The sequence below is a fragment of the Pantherophis guttatus genome, chromosome 2 (assembly GCF_059756535.1).
Source record: "Pantherophis guttatus breed Tessera chromosome 2, ASM5975653v1, whole genome shotgun sequence".
In the NCBI taxonomy this organism is placed as follows: domain Eukaryota; kingdom Metazoa; phylum Chordata; class Lepidosauria; order Squamata; family Colubridae; genus Pantherophis; species Pantherophis guttatus.
This window is the reverse complement of record NC_142064.1, coordinates 31,641,297-31,663,013: the sequence shown is the minus strand read 5'-3', so window position 1 is coordinate 31,663,013 and position 21,717 is coordinate 31,641,297. Positions and strand designations below refer to the sequence as shown.

The following is a 21,717-nucleotide window of genomic DNA, read 5'->3' as shown; positions in this document are numbered from 1 at the left end:
ACCTTAATACCAATAACTATAGATATACTCTGTGAATTGCTGGGGAGGATATCACCTGGTTCTCTTCCTGCCTACCAGAGATTCCTAGCTCCCTGTCTTGTTGCCTTCTGGGAAAAAAAGAGCTCCTCCCTCCTGTGGCTCCAGATTACATTTCACTATATATTTGACAATATGACAAATTGAATAATACGAGCTGCATAAATAATGCAAATTTGCAGCGTTTGCAGTTTTCATAGTTTATTCTCCTTCTGTTAAAAAAAAGAAGAAGAAGAGTTGAAGGATGTGTGCCAGCTGGAATGTTCATGTCTCCCCTTCACTTTCTCTTTTAAGGATCTGCCTTTTAGAATGGGATAAACTGGCCCTTAAAAAAAAGCCACAGCTATGATGCCAGGCACATTGTCCACTGAAACAAAGGAGAACATTTGAAACAGCAACATGAGCTAGCAGGCTTAGGAGTGGGCAGAAGAATCCTGATTAAGAAAACATAAAGCAAAGTCTAATACTAGCTTTATCAAGAGAACTGATAAAATAGAAAACAGAAGAACACAGACATCTAAGCATCTAGAACCCAGAATGGTAGATTAATCACAACCAAGCAGCAAGAGGCAGAAAAGTAATAATGACATAAATGATGACATAGAATGCACACTAGTTATCAAGAAAAAAGTGAGTGAAATCACTTCTAAATATAAAAAATCGAAATGAAATGCATCTTTCCTAAGAGACCTTTTTTGAACAATTTCTGTACAATCTTCTAAAACAATTGCCATTTTAGCTTCAGTTTCCACAGCAATTTTCAAAACAAATCGGATCCATATTGAAATAATCTTAAAACATGTTTTCTTTCTCATGCTTTGTATCACCATGGTGTTTTGGAGCAATTTTTTAAAAACAAGTGATTTTAAGGTGCAAGTAAGTGTTTTATTTCTCTGCAAGGTTTTCATGCTCGTCTCTCAGATATTGCTGATATTTATGCTGTACTTGTGCTTTACTGTTAGTGATCAGATTATCAAAATAAATAAACTTTCAAAATATGCAAAAATCTATACCACATGAACTGGACGAAAAGACAAGTAACACCTATGCTACACCCTTAACGTTTATAGAAGAGGCCAACAGTGTACATGTGTATCAAAAAAGTCATGATACTCACAAGCAAAACCTCTTATGAGGCATGTAAAAATGTTCAACTGCATGGTCACAACCATTATCTTGACCAGGGGTGGTATTCACTTACCTTCACAACCGGTTCGCAAATGTAAGCGCACGCGCCACTTCTGTGCATGTGCAGGACCTTCTATGCATGCGCAGAGCATTAAAAATGGGAAGTGATGATGTCCAAGTGGGTGGGAGGAGCCTCCTGCAGCCACCGCTACCGGTTCACCCAAACCGGATAGAACCAGCTGAATACCACCACTGATCTTGACTATTTTTGATCCCTGTGATAAAGCCAACTGACCAGTCTAAAAGATCCTTTCTTGACCAAAGATTTTTCAATTTACAAACAGAAAACTGAGTCCTCTAAGTTTATATGTGTCTCCTGGGTTAGGGAAGAGTCCCAGAATCATCCCCTATGATCTTCCACATAGTGGCAGTCTGCAAGGAGACTTTGGAACGGCACTCTGAAGTGCCAGGCAACATGTACAAAAGCTGGGAGGTGGGGCTGCAACCACTTTATGGTTGAAAAACCAGCCTTTTGGGTATTTTTTAAAATGGATAATAAATTACACTTTTCACTTCTTAAACATTATTTGTTATATTTACTAAGCTAAAAGAGGCTCTTTTCAGTCACAGCCTCTTATTCCTTTTATGCCATTTTTGGGACATCATTATTGTTGAATGAGGAGGAGGAGGGTTGCCAGAGTTGACCTAAATTAAAGAAAAGTGGACTACTTTTTTTCTTTCTTTGATGGAGAAATATAAGGAATTAAAGGAATTGTGGTTTTATTTTGTCATTTCCATGATTTTGCCACATTTATTCAATGTTGGGAGTTATAATTTACAATTTTATTGAAGGATCTAACGAAAAAAATTGATAATTTGAACAAGTATAGTGATCTTTGTTAATATGGATGATGATAATTTAGAAAATTAGTAAGTGCAAATAGAAACATATATCATTTCCCACAACACGGAAAAATGGATTTGGTTAAGATGGTGATGTAAACTGTTTTTAACAAAGAGATTTAATTTGATCTTGTTTTTATGGGATATTGCTTTTGGTTTTTATGCTTGAAATAGAAAAAAAATGAAATTTAGTAAAGATTTAGTAGAAGGTTTAGTAATCCTTTAGTTATAGAACCGGTTTGTAATAATTATAGTAGTGTAAAAAACTGAGGTCATAAATGTATTAGCATTTCACTGTGTTGGAAAGATTCAGAAGTCAAACCATTTTTTCCTCTCTTTTTTTTATCCTGCACTCTTTTTAAATCTTTATTTTAATTTTACTTTATGCCTTAACTTAATAAAACTTTCATTTAAAATGAAAAGAAAAAAAAATGGCTGACAAACTATGTGGCTTATACAGCTATGGATCTGCTGAAGTTTTGCTTGTTTCAGAGCAGACCAAGACCACTGAAGAGGTCTAGAGCAGTGGCCCCCAACCTTTTGGGTACCAGGGACCAGTGCTGTGGAGAGGGGTTTTTCTGCAGACTGGAGGAGGCGTGGTTTTGCATGCTGCCTGCATCCCGCAGATGGGGCTTCACTTGTTTGCACAGCCCAGCTTCTGGAATGCTGTGGACTGCTGCCAGTCCACAGACCAGAGGTTGGGGACCCCTGGTCTAGAGCAGCACAGGAAAGGACTGTTGTTGCAGAGTAGCCCAAAGGCTACAAACAGGACTAGGGATGAAGCAAGGCACCTGTCTTCTTCTTTCTGCAGTCAGTCTGGCTGAAGGCTAAAAAAATCAAAGGCTGCAAACTCTAAGAATAATAATTAAGCTAAGAATAATTAATGCCCTTATTTACCTCTAAGGGAGAGTCGTCGTACAAATGGTAACATACTTAACAAGATAGACTATACCAGAAATGGAAGCTTCATGTTGCCATTGGCAAGATAATTAACTTTCAAATGCTTGAAGGTAAGTCACAGTTTTACTCCCTGCTGATTTATTGCAAAGCTGCAGGAAGGCAGGAGATGATAATTTAAATGACTTAGCTTAAAGGCTTGACTCAAAAGACATTTGCATTGCTGAAGGAAACCCTTCTTATCTAGCCTACGTTATAAATAAAAAGGAGAAAAACCATAAGGTTTTTGGATGCTGGGCATCTGATTATTTTTTGAGAACTCAAGATCTTATGACACCCTGGAGCCAAATCTGTCTCTGTGACAGCAGGTTAGACAATTTAAAGCAATTGCATTATATCTTAAGTTCCTTCATGTACTTAAGATTCTGTTTATACAGCACTTGCAAATTTTATAATAAGAGTGAGAAAACCAAAACACACTGTTCAACCAATCCATTCCTTAAATGCTTGGCAAGCCATTTTTGTATCATGCCAAGAGTAAGTTACTAGAAGTCATTAGTTTATTACAGTTATGAAACGCAGCAGCCTAGAAATAAAAATTAAAAAATAAGCCCTTAACAAAAATGGTCTGGCCTCATAGGCAATATTTTTCTGTTGCACCCACCATATTGTGGAGCAAAGCAAAGCAAAGCTGGCTGAGGAATTCTGGGCATTGAAGTCCACATGTCTTAAAGTTGCCAAGGTTGGAGACCCCTGTTGTAGAGCACTCTCATCTTGAGAGTAGATTAGCATCATCATTGTTGGCCTTCCAGAAACTGTGAAAGACAGAATTTTTCCTTTGAGGAATGAATGGCCATAATTCTACTTACCAATAAAAACACAAGCAACCACTTTTATGGTTGCTTGTGTTTTTATTGGCTTTTATGTTTTTATTTTGAGAGAATTGGTCTAACACGTGAGATAGCTCACCCATTAACAGAAATAGCTAGACTCAAGAGGGTGAAACAGAAGTATCAGGCTACTTCCTTCAGCTTCAAAAGGGAGGCCGAAAGAAAAAAAAAATGCCTTCTCTTCGTAATTCAGAAGGCTCTCTTGCCCAGGATTCCTTCTATTTCAATCAACTCTTCAAATCTGCTTGAATTTGAAGGACATTGCAAATAATGACTCCTTTCGGTCAGTATCAATGCCACAAGGAGTACAAAAATCATTCAACTGTCTGTCAGCAATTTCCCCCTCACAAATACTTGACTGCCACCAGGCAATTGCTCCACCTTGTTCAGGACAAAATGGTTATGAAGTGGCACCTGTGAACAGATAGAAATTCCCAACATTCATCACAGCAAAAGCTCGTAAATAGACACCCAAGTTCTCTCGTCGACTGTGTTTCTTTTTTTTTTTTTATTGTTTGCCTCATCCATCACATTTCTTCCCTAGTCTGTCTTTTTTAAAGTACATGTGGAAGAGTAGACTTAGAGGTTGAAATAAGTAAAAATCAGTATGTGAATTGCTTGGGCATAAGTTGCATAAGCATCTGCTTCAAGTTCACTTAGACCAGTGTTTCTTAACCTGATCAATTTCCCTGGCTGGGAAATTGTGGGAGCTGAAGTCTTAAAGTTGCCAAGGTAGAGAGACACTGATTAGACAAATGGAAAGAAAGCATTTTAGATTCTGCAGGTTGGCCATCTTTTTGTTTCTCTGTGTGCCTGCACACGCATATTGGAGAATTGTTGGAAAAATATTCAAAGCAGGCAAGTTAGTAAAGATGTGGATTAACTAACATATGTTAGATGGGCAGCTACATAAAGAAATAAATCAGTGAATAATCATAATGGAGTAATATGAAGTGTACATACTTGTATATACTGGTAATATAAATAACATGATTTCTTCTAGGCCAAAAGTTAATGAAGCGAACAAAAATATATTTCCTACATACTAGAAATTCAAATGAGGCAAATGCAAATTTCTTCACTTAAGAAAGAGAAGTTAAATGTGTAAATATAAGTGGTTTTGTAGAAGTGCTGGTGAAAAAGACCTTGGAGTAATAGTCATTATAATCGAAAGATAAATCAGCAAGTTTATTTTCCAATGATGTGAAATTACTAGTATGCATATATATAATTTATCACTGCCTCAATTCTAGTGGATTCTAGATGGGTTATAGAGAACTAATAATACATAAAACAAGAATAATGAACAATACATTTTAATTTCTTTAATTTCTTTTGAATTGGGAAGGGCTCATTTTGACTACTGTGTCCAGTTCAACCTGTCATATTGATGGTAATAAGAATGATCAAGAAACTAGACACCAATCCTTAGAAGGACAAAGGAGATATTAGGTATATTTATTATTTAACTAGAAGGATGTGATATTAAACAGAAGACCAAGACACGTTCTGTAACGTTAAAATGTTAATGCATTTAATTACCAGAAAGCACTTTCCAAATGACTTCTTAGTAGCAAGAGAAGTATGACAGAATGTATAGATATACTGTACTTAGAAAGTAGATGAGCTCACCACTAAATGAATCAAAGAGACTCTGGAGAGTGTTTGGTCAAGAATACTTTAATTTATGTTCCTCCAAGGAACATACATCCAGTATCTACGATTCTGCATTTCTTTTATTTGAGAAAATGATGCAACGATCTATTTGCACAATATTCTCCAGGAAAAGCTGCGCACATCAGCTTTGTGACATAAGCACAGGGTTTGCTAGCAAGTTAATAGTTGAAATAAGCAGGCAAGCCAGATGGTAAATCCCAACTCATGTCACATAGCAGGAGTTACTGGAATAACATTCTATAGTACTTAAGAAAGAAGAGCATAGGGGACTGAGTGAACTTTTGTGAGAAAACTTTAAAAAAATTAAAAGCATTTGTGCGTTAAAAGTGTGACATTCTTATAGAAAAGTGTTTTTATAAGTAGTAACAGGAGGAATAAGTCCTGTGGATAAAAAAAAAAAACATTTTACTTTCTTAATTCTGGCTACAAATATGAATTTACCAAAAACAGATGAGGGGATGTGCTAGTTTTGGGCGGCATAGGAGTGCTTTTAAAAGTACTCCTTTCCTCCTCTCTCCCCCATAAGAATATCCCCAGAGCAAGCCGTGCAGAGTTGAGTTCCTAAGGTTTGGCTTCTGCTCAATTAGTGTGTAGGAGGAAGGCATCGTGCTTGCAAGAGAAGGGCACATCTGGATTAAAAACAGCTCAATGTCTCTTTGCAAAAGAGCTATTTTAGTTTCAATATGTTTACTGCCCCCATACAAGGAGGTTGATTTTATTTCTGTAGATTAGCTCCCTGAAGGAAGAAAGTGGACCTAGGTAGCTAGCTGAACTTTACCAACGATATAAAAAGCAACAGGGAACCTTGAGCTTTGATTTTGCAAAATTGTTTTGTATCCACAAGGCAAGAAAAGTCAGCAAAGCATCTAAATGCGCAGCTTGCTTAAGTTGATAACCTATCTTCCTGAGTTTAGGGGGTCAGAGAACTGATGATGCTACATATATTCATAATTACACGCTCTTGGGAACATATTCATAAAGAAAACGAGTGCGGTCAGATGAAAAATTATTGGGTAGACATCTCCCAGAAAATTGCTTAGTAATGCATCTTGACTGTGTAGTACAGACTCAGAACCTCAGTCTCAGGAAATAAAATAATATTCAGAGTTAAACATGGAAGATGCAGTTGTGAATAGCTGCTATATGTTTAGTCAACTATGATGCCTTTTATGTGTCGGTTAATAATGCAATGATAATACTCTTACTTTCAGAATATTAGGAGTGCTTGGTGGACACCACCTTCCTTGCTTCTGAGAACAAAGGCTTTGCTTGAAGCCTCTTAGAAGTAGGGTTTTCCAGCATTAATGAGATAATTATTCAGAAATTCTGTTCCATTAGAACATGAAGCTAATGATATTTCCTTCTACTGGCTTGTCTCGCTATGTATTCAGGAGCCATTTTGTTTCATACATCTAGTGTAATATGCCTGCTTTGGCTGGCAGTAATTTCAGGTCCTGGTTAGAAGACCTTCATATTGCTTTCTATTTGGTAAGTGGAGATGATAGAGACCACTGATATTGATGTCATTAACTATTGAACTAATCCCCCTCCCTTATAAATTGCCATTTCACCAACTACCAGAACTAAGAAGTAGAGTAACTTCAACAATTCTGCTTCTGATTCCCCCCCCCCCCGATTTGTTTCTGTCTTAACTAATTTTTATGATAATTCTGTGCTCTAAGAAATTATTTATTGAATTTATATGCCACCCATCTTGCATAAAGGCAACTCTAGGTAGATTGAAAAAAATTGTGTTTTTTCTTTGCCGCTCGGGGGAAGGATGTTGTTCCTTCCCCCGAGTAATACTGACCCTTGATGCTACAGATTGAGATATTGTTCATGGAGAACTAAGTCTTAGGCTTGTCACAGAATGCTGTCAATGCTCCTCCTCCATTAAAAAAACATACAAGCTGGTTGATTTTGAGCTGGTGTGCTATTTTGAAATGTGGGATCTGTGATTCCAAAGAACGGTGGGTTTTATTTTGGCCTATGGAAGAAATAAGAAGAGATAAAATGGTTGGTGTGTGTGGGTGTGTGTGAAGAGGATGGGATGGACCACATATATATTGCTTTGACTTTTAGGGGAACTACGAGAAAAATATTTATTTCTAGCTAAATATACAGATACTGTTACGATACTTTAAAACAATGCTTTTAGACTATTTACTTAAAATGAATTCGTAGTGACCTGTGGCCAGAATAAATTTTTTGAAAGCAACAAATCAACATCCATATTCTTTTGCAAATCTGCATCAGAGGATTTACCGGTATACTGCCTAAAGATGTAACAAATCTCAACTGCAATGGAATGGCTACAAAGGTCTGGACTGAGTGGCTCTGTAACTATATATGGGCAGACTGACTGAAGATTAATAGATGATGGTCCTAGTTCACAATTAGCCAATTAGAGCTGAACTGAATGAAACAATATCTGAAGGATTTATCATATGTTACCTTCCTACCTTTCCGATGAAGTTGAAGTGATCCAAGAAGGCATATGGATTTCAGCATCTCTGTTGTGTACATTTCTAAGCAACACTGCAACTGGATATATAGTCTACAGATTTCAGGATGAATTTCCCCATCTTCTGGCCTGCAATAGATATATGTATGTGTAAAACAAATAGAAAATGTTATCATTGCCAACCAATGATTCTCCTCTCCACGTTTCTCCATACAATTTACATTATACGTACTGTGTGTGCGTGTATATACACATACACACATGCATGCACGCACACACTATATAAACATTTTTCTTTTGGAAGAAATGCCTAAACAAAAACCATTTAATTGTAGTGACATCAAGAAGGTATAGAATCATCAGCTACCAATTCTTCCCTGCCTTACTTCTCTGGATAAGACAAGCCAAGACTGGAAGTTCAGTTGAGGAAACAATTTGTGATTGTTATCATGAAAGTCAATGACGCCAAAAGAATTGCATAAGGCAATGAATATTTCAAAACCCAGGTAGCAAAATCAAGCAAACACTTCAGGAACAAACATTCCCAATTTTATTTCAAGGTGTTGATTCCTTCCTTTTGCTTCTTTCTCCAGCAAGAAAAATCAGTATGCTAATGATCACTAGTTTATTAGTCAATTTCTAACTTTGCTTATTTATTTTTTTTAAAAAGCACCCAACCCCAATTACTAAATCTTTCCCAAAATTTGCCAAATGGAAAATTTATTTTATGTAAGAGAATGTTATTTCTAATTCCATATGAAATATATTTAAAATTACATTAAGAACTGATTTACGCCAACATAACCTGTGAAATCTTTGATCTTGATCTTTTGATCAAGTATACTACCATTCTGGCTCCAAATATATTCATTTATTTTTTTAAATTATCTGCAATATAGCATTATACTTGACCACAACTATAGTGAATCCTAATTATGACTGAAAAATACTTTTAGAAACATGTTTTGAAATTAACTATGGGTTGTGAAAAAGACAACAATTCTATATTAGTTATTAGGTTCAAATAAAATTAAACAGTGGTTTATTGAAAATCGAAACAAAGTTGTGCGGTGAGTCTTAGTAGGACTTACTATGAAAGGTACTGAGATATTGTACTGCACTTCTACCAATGAGGTTAATTATAATCACTTGGTACACACCTGATTTAATGATGGTAATTGGGATCATAATTTCCACCATTAAATGACAGTTGCAAAGTGCAAAACCATATGATGGTGCTACTTAGTAATGGCAATTCCAGCATTTCTGGTTGTTATCGTTAAATTGTGCAACATTGTTAAATACGTCGCATGGTCACCATCTGTCACCTCTTGCCATCTTACTCAGACTTTGCAAATGGTGATACTGCGACTGTAGGACACTGCAACCTTATATTTGCAAAGCAGCCATGAAGACCAATTGGAAGTACCACTTGTTCAGTGCAGTTGTAATTTCCAATGATCATTGAATGGGTGGTCCTTATTCAAGGGTTACCTGTATTCTATGCAACACTAAGCCATTTTAAAATCCTAGCTTTTGAACAATAATGCCCTGATTTGCATATACCCTAAGCCTAAGCCTAAATCAAATCAAATAATGTCTTAGTGCTATATGTGAACCAAATATTCAACAATGAAAGACATTTCACATTTTGAAAGATTGTGAAGGGGAAAAAAATAATCTACCAACTTCTATTCAAAAAGCTTGATAGTTATACAGAATATAGTTCTCTGAGCACAGGATATTTTTCTTCTTTATTCATATGGGAAATACTCCATGTGAATGATGGGAAAATAGCCATGTGTACAGGGTTCTGGATTGCAGCCATATTTATTTTTAACCAAAACATTAAATAAACATTTCATTAGGCCAAGAGAAATTACAAGCATGATCCAGTATTTCTCAAAGCTCTGTTGCTATGCATGCCACATAGATCAACACTGCCACATAGATCAACATTACCCCAGAGAGCCAGATGGCCCTGACTTCATTGGCCTTTCACAAGGCATTAAAGATCTGAATCTTCCCACCCGCATTTGGGCTGGGAGATGTTAAAATCAATCCCATCTTCTAATTGTTTTGTCACAGTAATTTGAAGGGCAATGGGTTTTTTTGACCCATGGCTTCTGTTATAGGCATTATTTTGAATACAGATTTTATGAATCATATGTTATTATTTTTATAGTACATTGCTCAGGGTTGTCTTGGAAAAATGGGTGATTCTACAGAGTTACACAAATAAGAAATAAAATTAATTGTACAGAATTTGACATCTCAATGCAATAATTTTCTAAAAAAGAAAAAAGAGGAATCAAAGAGGAATTGCAATACTTACTATTTCAAAATACTATTTCTGAGTTAGTATTATTGCCCTTATTTGTAAGAGATTTTTTCTATCTTAAAATACTCCAATCTATCATAAGGACAGAACCTGACAAAGCAGTAAACAATGATTCTCCAGCCAGACATAATCATGTAAAATGGAATAGGTGCCTTTGGTATTACTTTCCTATCTGCAATTTATCTAGTTGAATTTTTGAAGATTCTATTGTTACAGAATGCAGGGTTGAGTTTCTACATATCAATTGCCTACGTCAGGTGTCAAACTCAATTTCACTGAGGGCTGCATCAGGGTTGTGTTTGACCTAGGGGACTGGGGTGGGCGTGGCCAGCACGATGTCACTCGTGTCAGTGGCACCTGTGGTGGCCTGAGCACTCTGACACATCTGGCCTATGAGTAGTGAAATCTGACATATGTTTTGGAAAGTATCAATGCTTTAAAGAACAAAGAAGCCGTCTCTTTCTGGAAAGTTAAAAGAAACTTAGCTTGGACAAAGTCCTGGAGCCAAAGTGAAAAAAATAAGGATGTTATGAATTAGATTACAGTTAATGAAGTGGTCAGACAAGGTTATAAATGTATTTATTACTAGGCTCACAGGCCACACATTTTTTTCTTAATGTCCTCAAAATTCAATGTGGAGGTCTGCAAAGGAGTGAATAGGTGGAAAATCCCAATGTAAGAATTTCAATGCTGTATTTCATCCCATGAATTCTAGGAAAAAGTTATAGATTCCCAGAAGCAGAACACATGTTTTGGAAGGAAAAGGCATAAACAAGTTGTAAGAGAAACTTCCGACACGTCTGTCCAGGCTGAAGGACTGAGTCAAAAGCTGGGAAGACCTAGCAACAAAGGCATGGCTTAACAACTTTGACAGACTCAGTCCTTCAACTGAACAGACGAGGACAACCCATTCCTGGATACTATCTCCACCACTATGGAGAAAGGCCTTTGGGCCATCTACTGCATGTCCAGTTAGTAGGAAGCAAGTAAAGAGAAAAAACTGCCCAAGACTTTGGAAGGACTCCATTAATCACATTAGGCAATATTAGGCTACGTTCTACATACTGATTAAATAGGCAAAAATATGCTTTTGTATACAGTAGCTTGCTATATACCCAAGTGGACATTTTGAAAAGATAATTATCTTATGAATGGAAGCATTTTCTGTTAAATTAAAATAAAACCGTAAGGTTTTTTTTTAATCAAAGAAATGAAAGCCAAAATATAACGATCACTGACAAACTACTTAACAGCTGATGATAGCAATTTGAAAATGTGAGCTCATTTTAAAATAGGAGCGGTTAGTGGAATACAACAATGTACTTATTTCTCAACTATGAATGGTAAATTTGTTCTTTTTTCTCAGGCAGAAGAAATTCTTTCCTTGGCAGAACCTGTGAAATACTCTTCTTCAGAATTCATTCTGAAACTCAGGAGAATGAGTTCTTCTTCACAAGCTTGGACCTGTAGGCCACTGTCCTCCACCTTTCCTTTCCATCCACATGGTCTCCTTGTTTCCTTCTAGTATCTGGAAAGCTTCTTGGAATGCTTGCTCTGCCTAAGTGCCTTCTGTGTCTGATGCACAAACTCCATACAAAGCTGGGGAGTGGACAGTTTTACCTTTCACTTTCTCTTCCAGGAGCACTTATAGCATATATCCTTCTTGTCATCTTCTGAAGACAAACACAACTACAAGCCTTATTTCATCTTTCAACATTTATCTTGTTTTTTGTGGCTTTAGCCTTGCCACGTCTTCACCTTTGGATCTACTCATGAAAATCTGAATTAGGTAGTCCTCGATTTATGACCATTCCTTTAGTGACTGTTTGAAGCTACGATGACACTAAAAAGTTATTTATGTCAGGTCCTCAAAGTAACAGCCATTGTAGCAGCCCATAGTCACATGATCAGAATTCGAGCGCTTGGCAACTAGGATGTATTTACAAAGTTTGCAGTATCCCATGGTCATGTGATCACCATCTGCAACCTTCCTAGCAAGCTTCTGACAAGCAAAGTCAAAGGGAGAAGCCATATTTGCTTAACAACATGATTCACTTAGTGACTGCAGTGATTTGCTTAATATTAGCAACAAAAAAGTTTCAAAATCAGTGAGACTCACTTCCTAGGTTGTACCTCTAGGTGGACTGCTGAAGTATTTTAAAGTGCACAGAATACACCTAGATTAGCAACTAACTAGCTTTTAAAGTACTTAATTTCGTCCCCACAGAGGGAGCTCTAACACTAACCATTACTTTTGCAAGGCTGTATCCAGCCAACAGTGATTTAGTATTTAAATTAATACAAGAGAAAGAGAATGAAAGGGACAGGATTGTCTCTGTGGAAAATAAAAGTATCTCTATATCACCAGCCTATTATAATATATAATGTATTACACAGTGGTTTATGACCCAACACTGGAAAATATAACTTTGACAGAACACTGTAAAGTAGATTTTCTTTTAGGGCTATTCCCATAAAAACGTATTATGGCATCTAATTCCTTATTCTGTTTTCTCAATAATCTTGGGTAGGAACCAGAGAAACTGGGGAACATCCTCATCCCTCAAAATTAATTTCCCCCAAGAGAAAAATGCCTAAAACAGAATTCCATTAGGGAAGTATAGAAGTAAAGTGGTACCCAATTAACTGTGACATAGTATGGACATTTAAAGATACAACATTTCCATAAGTTTTGAAACTAGTCTGAAACTTTTTTAGTCCCTCTGGGAAGAAAACGAAACATGTGAATGGCTTAGTTCAGGAGTGGGCAACTGTGGTCATTTTACAACCTGTGGACTTCAACTCCCAGAATTCCTGAGCCAGCTTGGCTGTCTCAGGAATTCTGGGAGTTGAAGTCCACAGGTTGTAAAAGGGCCACAGTTGCCCACCCCTGGCTTAGTTATATCACCAGTAATTGGAATTTATTAAGGCATCAATAAACATGAACCCTTTTATGCACAGAGATGACCAAGATAGGACACAACTCTGGAAAGACAAACCTAACCCTGATTTGCAACAGTGAACTGGTGATATTGGCTGTTTGTCATCATCCTCATCATTTTACTTCTTTTTGTATGGACAAGCAAAAAACAGAAGCAATTGAATAATTTCTCTGTTTTGATTTCGTTTCCAATACAAATTTTTAGGAAAGTTGTATCTTTCATTAAAAAAAAAAAGTCATTTTTCTTGGGTTTTTTTTTTCCTAAAAAGGAAAGGGGAATATGTTTGGTACATATGTTTAGTATATTAACTTGATATAATTAGAGTGTTAAGATTTAACTTGAATTATATTTTTAGATTCCTTTGGGGAGTATGAAGCAAAAACATTTGACACCTTTTGGTTCCCTGACTGTATTCCCTTTAAACACAATCAGTTCCCTTGACAACCTGGATGTTTCATTCACTATATACTATTTTAGAGATTATTTATTTAACTTACTAGGCTACAAAGGTCCCTTTTGTGGATATATTCTGCCTAGCTATTTAATTAGCATATACTTCATAGAAGGATTCTATCTCTTGAATCTGCAGCACTAAAAATCCAGAATTAACTCTTACTACTGATACAATTGAGATTTTAAGAAAAGGAAGTGTAATAGCAACCAAATTGTTCTGGAAACAATATGGCATTATAAATGTTTAATATGTTTGCAACCATGAATTGTTATTCTGATTGGCTTTTTACTTCTGATCTTTAAGCGGCAGCACATAAATGGAACATTTAAGAGATTACACTAGGAATTCTCAGGCTCTGAACTATGTTTAGCAGCATAGGGGATGGGCAACAAAAAATCAAGATGGTGGTTGGGATCATGTGATTGCAACCCCTCTCTTTTATAAGTGCATGCACATAGAAAGGGGGAGGGCTTCAACTGCAACCACTATCTCAGGGGTATTAAACTGAAGGCCTGCAGGCCGGATGCGTGACGCGCAGGCCACACCCATCCCAGCTCCGCGAAAGGGAAAAACATTGCATTTCTTGATCCTCCTCCTGCAGACACCATTGAACATTGCAAAACTCCTAAAATGATAAATGAATTCATGTAAATTCTTCAGGAACAGGGATGGAACGTAGTCTGGATTCCCAGTAGGGAGGGGCTGCATTCCAGAGCTCAAAGAGGAAGAAAAGCATGGAATGTTTGGTCAGGTGGAAGACAGTAAAAACGGCTCCTCCCTAGCAACTCTCAGAGAATGTCTATAATCATTCAAATACTGTATTTTTCGGAGTATAAAACGCACCTTTCCCCCCCTAAAAGAGGGTGAAAATTTGGGTGCGTTTTATACACCGAATGTAGCCCTGCCCAGCCTCTGTAACAGAGGTTTCAGAGGCTTTTTTCAGCCTCTGAAACCTCTGTTTGACAGGCTGAAAAAAAAGCAAGGCGCAGAGCTCACAACCAACGAACCTGTTGCTAAAGTTCACCTCTGGGAACAGCTGATTGGGGGTATTCCGGGAGGCTGATCCACCGCCAATCAGCTTTTTTCTTATTTTTCTCCCAAAAACTAAAGTGCATCTTATACTTTGGTGTCTCTTATACTCCGAAAAATATGGTAGTTGTTTTAGTTTGACAAGACTTTGGTCTATAGGTGAGGAACAACAAAGGAAATTACTCAGAAATAACTCCATATGTCTTTTTTTGTTCTTGGGGGGGGGGGAGCTGACATAAACAAAGTAAATGAGTAGGATCTGGAAAAAAGGTAAATATCTGCAGGTGTCACTTGTGCTGCTTTTAAGGTATAAGGTAAAGGTAAAGGTAAATGCCTGCCAGTCGTTTTCGACTCTAGGAGCGGTGCTCATCTCTGTTTCTAATCTGAAGAGCCAGCGCTGTCCGAAGACGTCTCTGTAGTCATGTGGCTGGCATGACTAAATGCCAAAGACACACGGAACACTGTTACCTTCCCACCAACGTGGTCCCTATTTTTCTACTTGCATTTTTTATGTGCTTTTAAACTGCTAGGTTGGCAGAAACTGGGACAAGTTACGGGAGCTTACCCCATTACGCGGTGCTAGGGATTCGAACCGCTGAACTGCCGACCCTCTGATCGACAAGTTCAGCGTCTTAGCCACTGAGCCACTGCATCCCTAGTTATAAAGTATAAGATCCATTAAAATCACCATAGCCAGTGTAAAAAAAAAATGTGTACAAGACCTCTAGAATCATTTTCCCTCGCTCTAGCTGCATAACTTTCTAAGAGAAAATTTTTTGACATTTAGAATTGCTACGCAGAAAACGCACAGCAAGCTGCCTACACAATTCTTCCTTGACTTTTGCTGGAATTTAGGATATAGCTATTGATTGTCGTGAAAATAAGCCTCTGGGACGCAGTTTTTAGAAATGCCAAGGTGTTAAATAATTAATATATTCAATACTCTTGATAACACTTCCAAATTTAAAAAACACTAATAACCCTATCTTTATCTCAGTAACACACAAGTCTGAAGGCGATTTATAAACTTTACTTAACTCCTGAAGAACATTATATTAAAATCTTTACTCACTCCTTGTAAACTCTCTTTTCATATTGTCCATTAATACAGAATAAGAGAAATATTCATTTCTGCATTCATATTTGAGGAGAGGCTATAGATATCCTAGTCTAGCAGAGGCAGCAGGAACCTGCATGCATAGCTAGTAATGTAGATCAGTTGGGACCACATCTACCATCTGATTGTTAGCTTCAGTCTTTTAATGATTTTTTTTAATGAATCAACTGTAATCCTGTTGAAAAATTCACTTATTTATATTTAGAGTCTAAGGTGATTCAACTCGGTAACAATTCTGGATGCCCTTAGAAATCTAAACTTATTGAAGTTATAACCTGCCTTATGAACAAAGAAAAATGCTCTGAAAGAGAGGGAGTGGGAGAAGTAGATTATACTGGGGAAAAGAATTTCAGCCAATTCTGAATTGCATCAGAAATTATAGCATATTCTCTGTTCCTGCATATTGCCACTGATCAATCTGGATCAATCCTGCTGATTCACTAGTTTTGCTTAATGGGGACTTCAGATGTTCAGCAATGGTTATGAAAACCAAGGGAATCTGCAAGGGGGCAAGGAGAGGAAGGCAGTGTCAGAGAAGGCAAGATGCATAGTTGAAGCTCTATCCCTTTTATGTACTTCTGTGATGCAGATAAAAAAGGTATTGGGCTTTGATGCCTTTTGCCAGCATGCCTCCCGTAAGACTCCCTGGGTGGAATAGGAAAGTCCTTCCTTCCTTCCTCCCGTCCCCTCCCCCCCTTCTTCCTTCTCACAAACAGTTTTCAAGATCAATATCATAACATCACTTTTAGTCAATTTCTAGTGACTTTGTAGATCTGTCCATACTTTTTTTTTGTAATTTCCAGCACTGCAATCAAATTACAGATTGAATTACACATGAAGTATTTTATAGCTCACTTACCTTTTATAGTTCACTATTCCTCATTTCAGGAAAATATTCTTATATGAGAATTGTAGCAAACATAATTTCTATTGGGGCAAACATGAGATCAGGAATAACAAATATTTTGTGGCCCACAAAAAAACCCCAACACCTTATTTCTTCTGCTAACCCAAGTTTTTTTCCCCCTTCAACCAATCCATACACATCATTTAACAGAAATTGACCATCTGAACTTTAACTCGTTCATTTGCTTGCTGAGAAATTTTGCTCAAGCAGAAAAGTTGTTTAAAATAAAAACAGCAGAAAGAAGAAAAAACTCTGTACAGTAAAGGAAGAGAAGGTTAAACAGAATTTAAGTAAAAGAGTTCAGCCTGCATATTCTGCCAGTACTGTACAAGTATGATCCCTCAGGGCTTGCTAAATCAATAAATCTCTGCAGTCTTTTATGGTCCCCAAAACAAATAGCTTAAAAAATGCTGAGTACAGTGCAGCTGGATAAGAAAAATGAAATCCTAAGAGGGGGTTCATATCATAATGACACTCTTAAGATTATATAAAATCATCTTAATGTCAGCATATAGTAGAGAGGAAAAGCAGACAGGGTTAGGATGGCCAGCTCATTTCAATTAACACAAATGGAATGAACAGGCCAGTGGTGGGTTCTAACTGGTGTTATCACCGGTTCGCTTCGCGCATGTGCTTTGCGTGCAATCATTGCTTACTGACTTAAGATGAAAAATGGATTGTTGTTGTAGGGGAAAAAAAGCCTTAAATGACCTGGGCTATCAATCAAAAACCACTTAATCTGAAACACTCCCATTAACTTCAATGGACTTACACATGAATAAATGGAAAGTGGACTGCAGCCAGAGCCCAATGCTTTCAATTTAGACTCCTTTTTAAAATCTTGTGTTAGATTAACGAATGTGTCATTTTCAGAGTATAATCCAAAAAAAAAAAAAAAAAAAAAAGCAAGCAAAAAAAAAAAAGAAAAAGAAAAAGAAAAAAGACATTTTCCTTGCCATTTGTCAGGCACATACAGTTTGAGTCTTAGCACAGTAAATTCATTTTACAAGGGGTCTTTTCTAATGCTGGAAGACTCTTCCTTAATTCTTCCACTACAGGAACCTCAATCAAAGGAACTGGGTTTAGCCCAGTGTAAAGAAGAGCCACGCTTCATTTCTGGAGAGGAAAAATACACGACCTCATTCTCATCTCATCCCTTTGCTATAAATTCCTTATTCCAACCTTGCCCTTGTTTTTAGGTCTTGTTTCTTATCCTGTCCAACACCATGTGCTACTTTTCAGTTATTTTGTTAGTAATTCCTCAGCTCCAACCGGCTATTGTGGCCTCTAGTAGGAACTGCTCTTGCCCTCCTCCTCACCATCACTCCACATCAGCCTTTTATTTTTCTTTACAAGCTTATTGATGGAATGTAAAAAACTTTTCCCACATTCACTGATGGAACAGTGTAATGATGGATCTGTCTTGGTTTTTCTTTTCCAATCCAGGTAGAGTCAAGAAGCAGAGCGTCAACCATTCAGGGCCCAGGATAAACAAATTCCAACAGAACTTCAAGCCATCCCTGTAACCAAAGTGAAGGTTGGAGATGAAATCTGCAAAGGGATTTCTTAAGCCACTTTCATCTCCAGCTGTAAACCAATTTAATTTTGGCCTTGAGAAGAGGGTGGGAGAGTAGAAACAGTTATTCAGTCCTGGGAAAGTAGACAGTGGGAGAAAGAAACTCGATTCTGCCAGGACTTTGTTGTCCTTCAAAAGAGGCAGTGAAGGTTCTGGACAGGCTTCCAAGGTTCTTTAAATAGACACAGCTACAATAAGTAGCATTCTTGGAATCTCTGCGTTTCTTGACATGGTCTACCTCAAGGGGCCAACACTAGCCAACTTACACACAGGAGAAAGCTACAGTGCAGAAATATCATTAGTGATTCTCTTGTATGTTACTTTACCCTAAATGGTTATAAGTACTTATACGATTATTAAATTCCAACGTGTTAGTAGAAATGAAAACACAACAGATTTAATTTATGGCACAGGATCAAGCAGATTCAAATGCCTTGATTTTCAGAACAATACAATTAATAAAAGGGAACTGTATGGGCTGGAGAAAATCCTTCCCCTTAATTTTAGCAATTAAAAAAAAAAAAAGGAAATTGCAAACAAGAAAAAAAATAAACTACTGTAATAAACAGACTTCAAAGCAAATACTGGATAAAATTTGCTTATCTAAAAAAATAAAAAGTATTCGTTGGAAAGGCTGCCAAGCAAGAAGAAAAAGATTCTATATAATTTCAGCTATAAGGATATTCCACATAATTTCTACCATTAGGTCTACAGCATAATTGGGACATTTAAAAAAAAAAAAAGGGGGGGGGTATTTTATCAATTCTTAGAAAAGAGTGCAAAAAAGTCCAGCCTGAAGGCCAAATATGCCTTCTGGTTTTGTTTATGGCAACCTTTGCACTTAAAGCAGAGGTGGGTTTCAGCAGGTTCTGACCAGTTCTGGAAAACCGGTGGTGGAAATTTTGAGTAGTTCAGAGGACCGGTAGTAAAAATTCTGACTGGCCCCACCCCCATCTATTCTCTGCCTCCCAAGTCCCAGCTGATCAGGAGAGAATAGGGATTTTACAGTATCCTTCCCCTGGAGTGGGGTGGGAATGGAGATTTTACAGTATCCTTCCCCTGCCTTGCCCACCAAGCCACTCCCACCAAGCCCTGCCATGCCCATCAAGCCACGCCCACAGAACCGGTAGTAAATTTTTTTGAAACCCACCACTGACTTAAAGGCTCAAGACACCACTAAAAAGTAGGTTACAGTCCTACATTTTTCTACCCAAAGTTTTGTGATGCCCTTCAAGTAACAGGAAAGGTTGACTTAATTATGGCTTTATAAGCGGCCAATTTTAATTACTAAATTCTGAGCCAACTGCAGGTTCCAAGACATCCATAAACAGAGTGCATTACAGCAGTCTAACTTAGTCATAACTGGATCTAAGTGTTCTTCAAATCTAAAGTAGCATACATTCAAAAATTCAAAATTAACAAAAATCTTAATAAATGGACAGGAGTCAAGTGCTCTATTACTCAAAATTAAGGAGGTGCTTCTGAAATGCTCAGGCAGTGAATGAAACCAATCCACTTAATTTCCATCACTGAGAAATGCTGCATGTACTATAGTTATTCCACTGTCACAGTATATTGAAAGAAACAGTGCCTTAAAAATAAAGACAACTGCTGTTGTAGCACAGGTTACAATTGGGACAAACTCTTACTTTTATATGTTTTGAACTTTAATTCCTAATTCTGGGGATTGAAATTCAAGATATCTGGAGATATACTAGGTTAGGGAAGGCTATCTTAGTCTATTAACAATTAAAAACAACTAAAGCTCAGGATGAGTTAATAACCACTCTGGCAACTGACAAGTTTCCCAACCCACAGCTGTAAACAGAGCTTGCCTTTGAGAATACCTTCTTGTCTTTGCTTGAGGGTAGCACAAAATACAATACCAAAACTTAATTATGATCATAGTTTATAGCGGATACACATTACTTAACATATTTCTATCTGCAATCATCTTCCTAACTGGAAATATATGTTTGCAATCTCTCTTTCTTTCTCATTAATGCAAAAAAACCCAAGAAAGTATAAATTGCTAAAAGAGATAGTCATACTTGTTATTTTCTGCTGATGTTGCAATTGATCATAATTGTGAATGCAAAGCACACTCATATTTATGGTCAATTTATACCTAATTTATATGGAAGTATCCCCATTAGGCAACAATAAGAGATTAAATATAGGAAACAATGATATACAGTAGCTGAAATACTATATGTTTTTATGTATTCATTTACTTATATTTCACACTTCTTAACCACCCATCTCCCTTAGAGATGAGCTATGGGCAGTGTACAATTTAATCAATAAAATTAAGCATTAAAACAGAACGATTCAAGATTATTTTTTAAAAAAATATATAAAACATTATAAAATTATAAAAGATGGAGAGCTCCAAGACGGAGAAGTTAGCAGTTGTTAATCCAGATTAATCCATTAGTACAAGGTGAGTCACCTTATAGATGTGAATTTCAACTCCTACTGGTCCTAAACAACTAGGATCACAATGAACAGATTCATTCATTCATTCACTGAAGTGGCTGGCTGCCTCTGTGAAAGGAATTTTTTCGGGCATTGTTATTTTACCTGCAGGATGCCTGAATGCCAGTAGGCAATCGGGGGAGGCTCCTTTCCTGTCCCTACGTGGTTTATTCGCTCATGGGAATCGAGCCACCAAGCTGTCGACCTCAGCGGAGCACGGGCTCAGCGTCTTACATGTGAGCCACCGCTGCCCCGCACAATGAACAGTATCAGCAGGCCATACAGCATATTGCTGCCTTCTACATTAGGAGAAGGCTATTCTTTGCAAAACATATCTCCTCTCAGAATTCCATTTACAATTATAAGCAATTATTTCTAGGTTTATATTTTAAACTTGCTAATCCATTAGTTATCAATCAGAATATTTTCATATCATTTTATTCTTAGAAGGGAATTAATATTGGACATAATCAAGTCTGATTTTCAAGCTCTTTTTGCATATAGAAAATCTACTCTTCAATCACTAACATGAAGAATAATTAAAAGCAATTGTTTTATGGCATTTTACAATTTAATCATGCCTTCTTTATACTCTTGGTTTTATCACATTGTTAACAATTCATTCCCTAGCTAAAGAAATCTTTAGAAATCTTTCTTCTCATAATGTCAACCTATTTCACAATGCCAGACTTTTTCATCAGAAGCCAAAGATTTTGTTTGTTTAGATCAAATATATACTTAATCTAACATTTCAATTTCAACAAAAGCCAGATCTACAGGTGCACCAAACCTTAAGCAAAATATGAACACAGCAACATCTTTTCACTCAGATTCCTCAGCCAACTTTCTATCTGATCCTGGAAACAGCATGTAGCTAT

General features: G+C 37.0%; 1 protein-coding gene across 1 annotated transcript in view; it reads right to left on the bottom strand.

The window, feature by feature from the left end:
* RGS7BP (regulator of G protein signaling 7 binding protein) overlaps positions 1-21,717 on the bottom strand; it is a 53,138-nt gene that overhangs the window by 5,795 nt on the left and 25,626 nt on the right. The window contains exon 3 of the mRNA XM_034440976.3: positions 7,994-8,124. Within this exon, the coding sequence (XP_034296867.1) occupies positions 7,994-8,124 (131 nt within the window). The remainder of the gene's footprint in view (positions 1-7,993; positions 8,125-21,717) is intronic.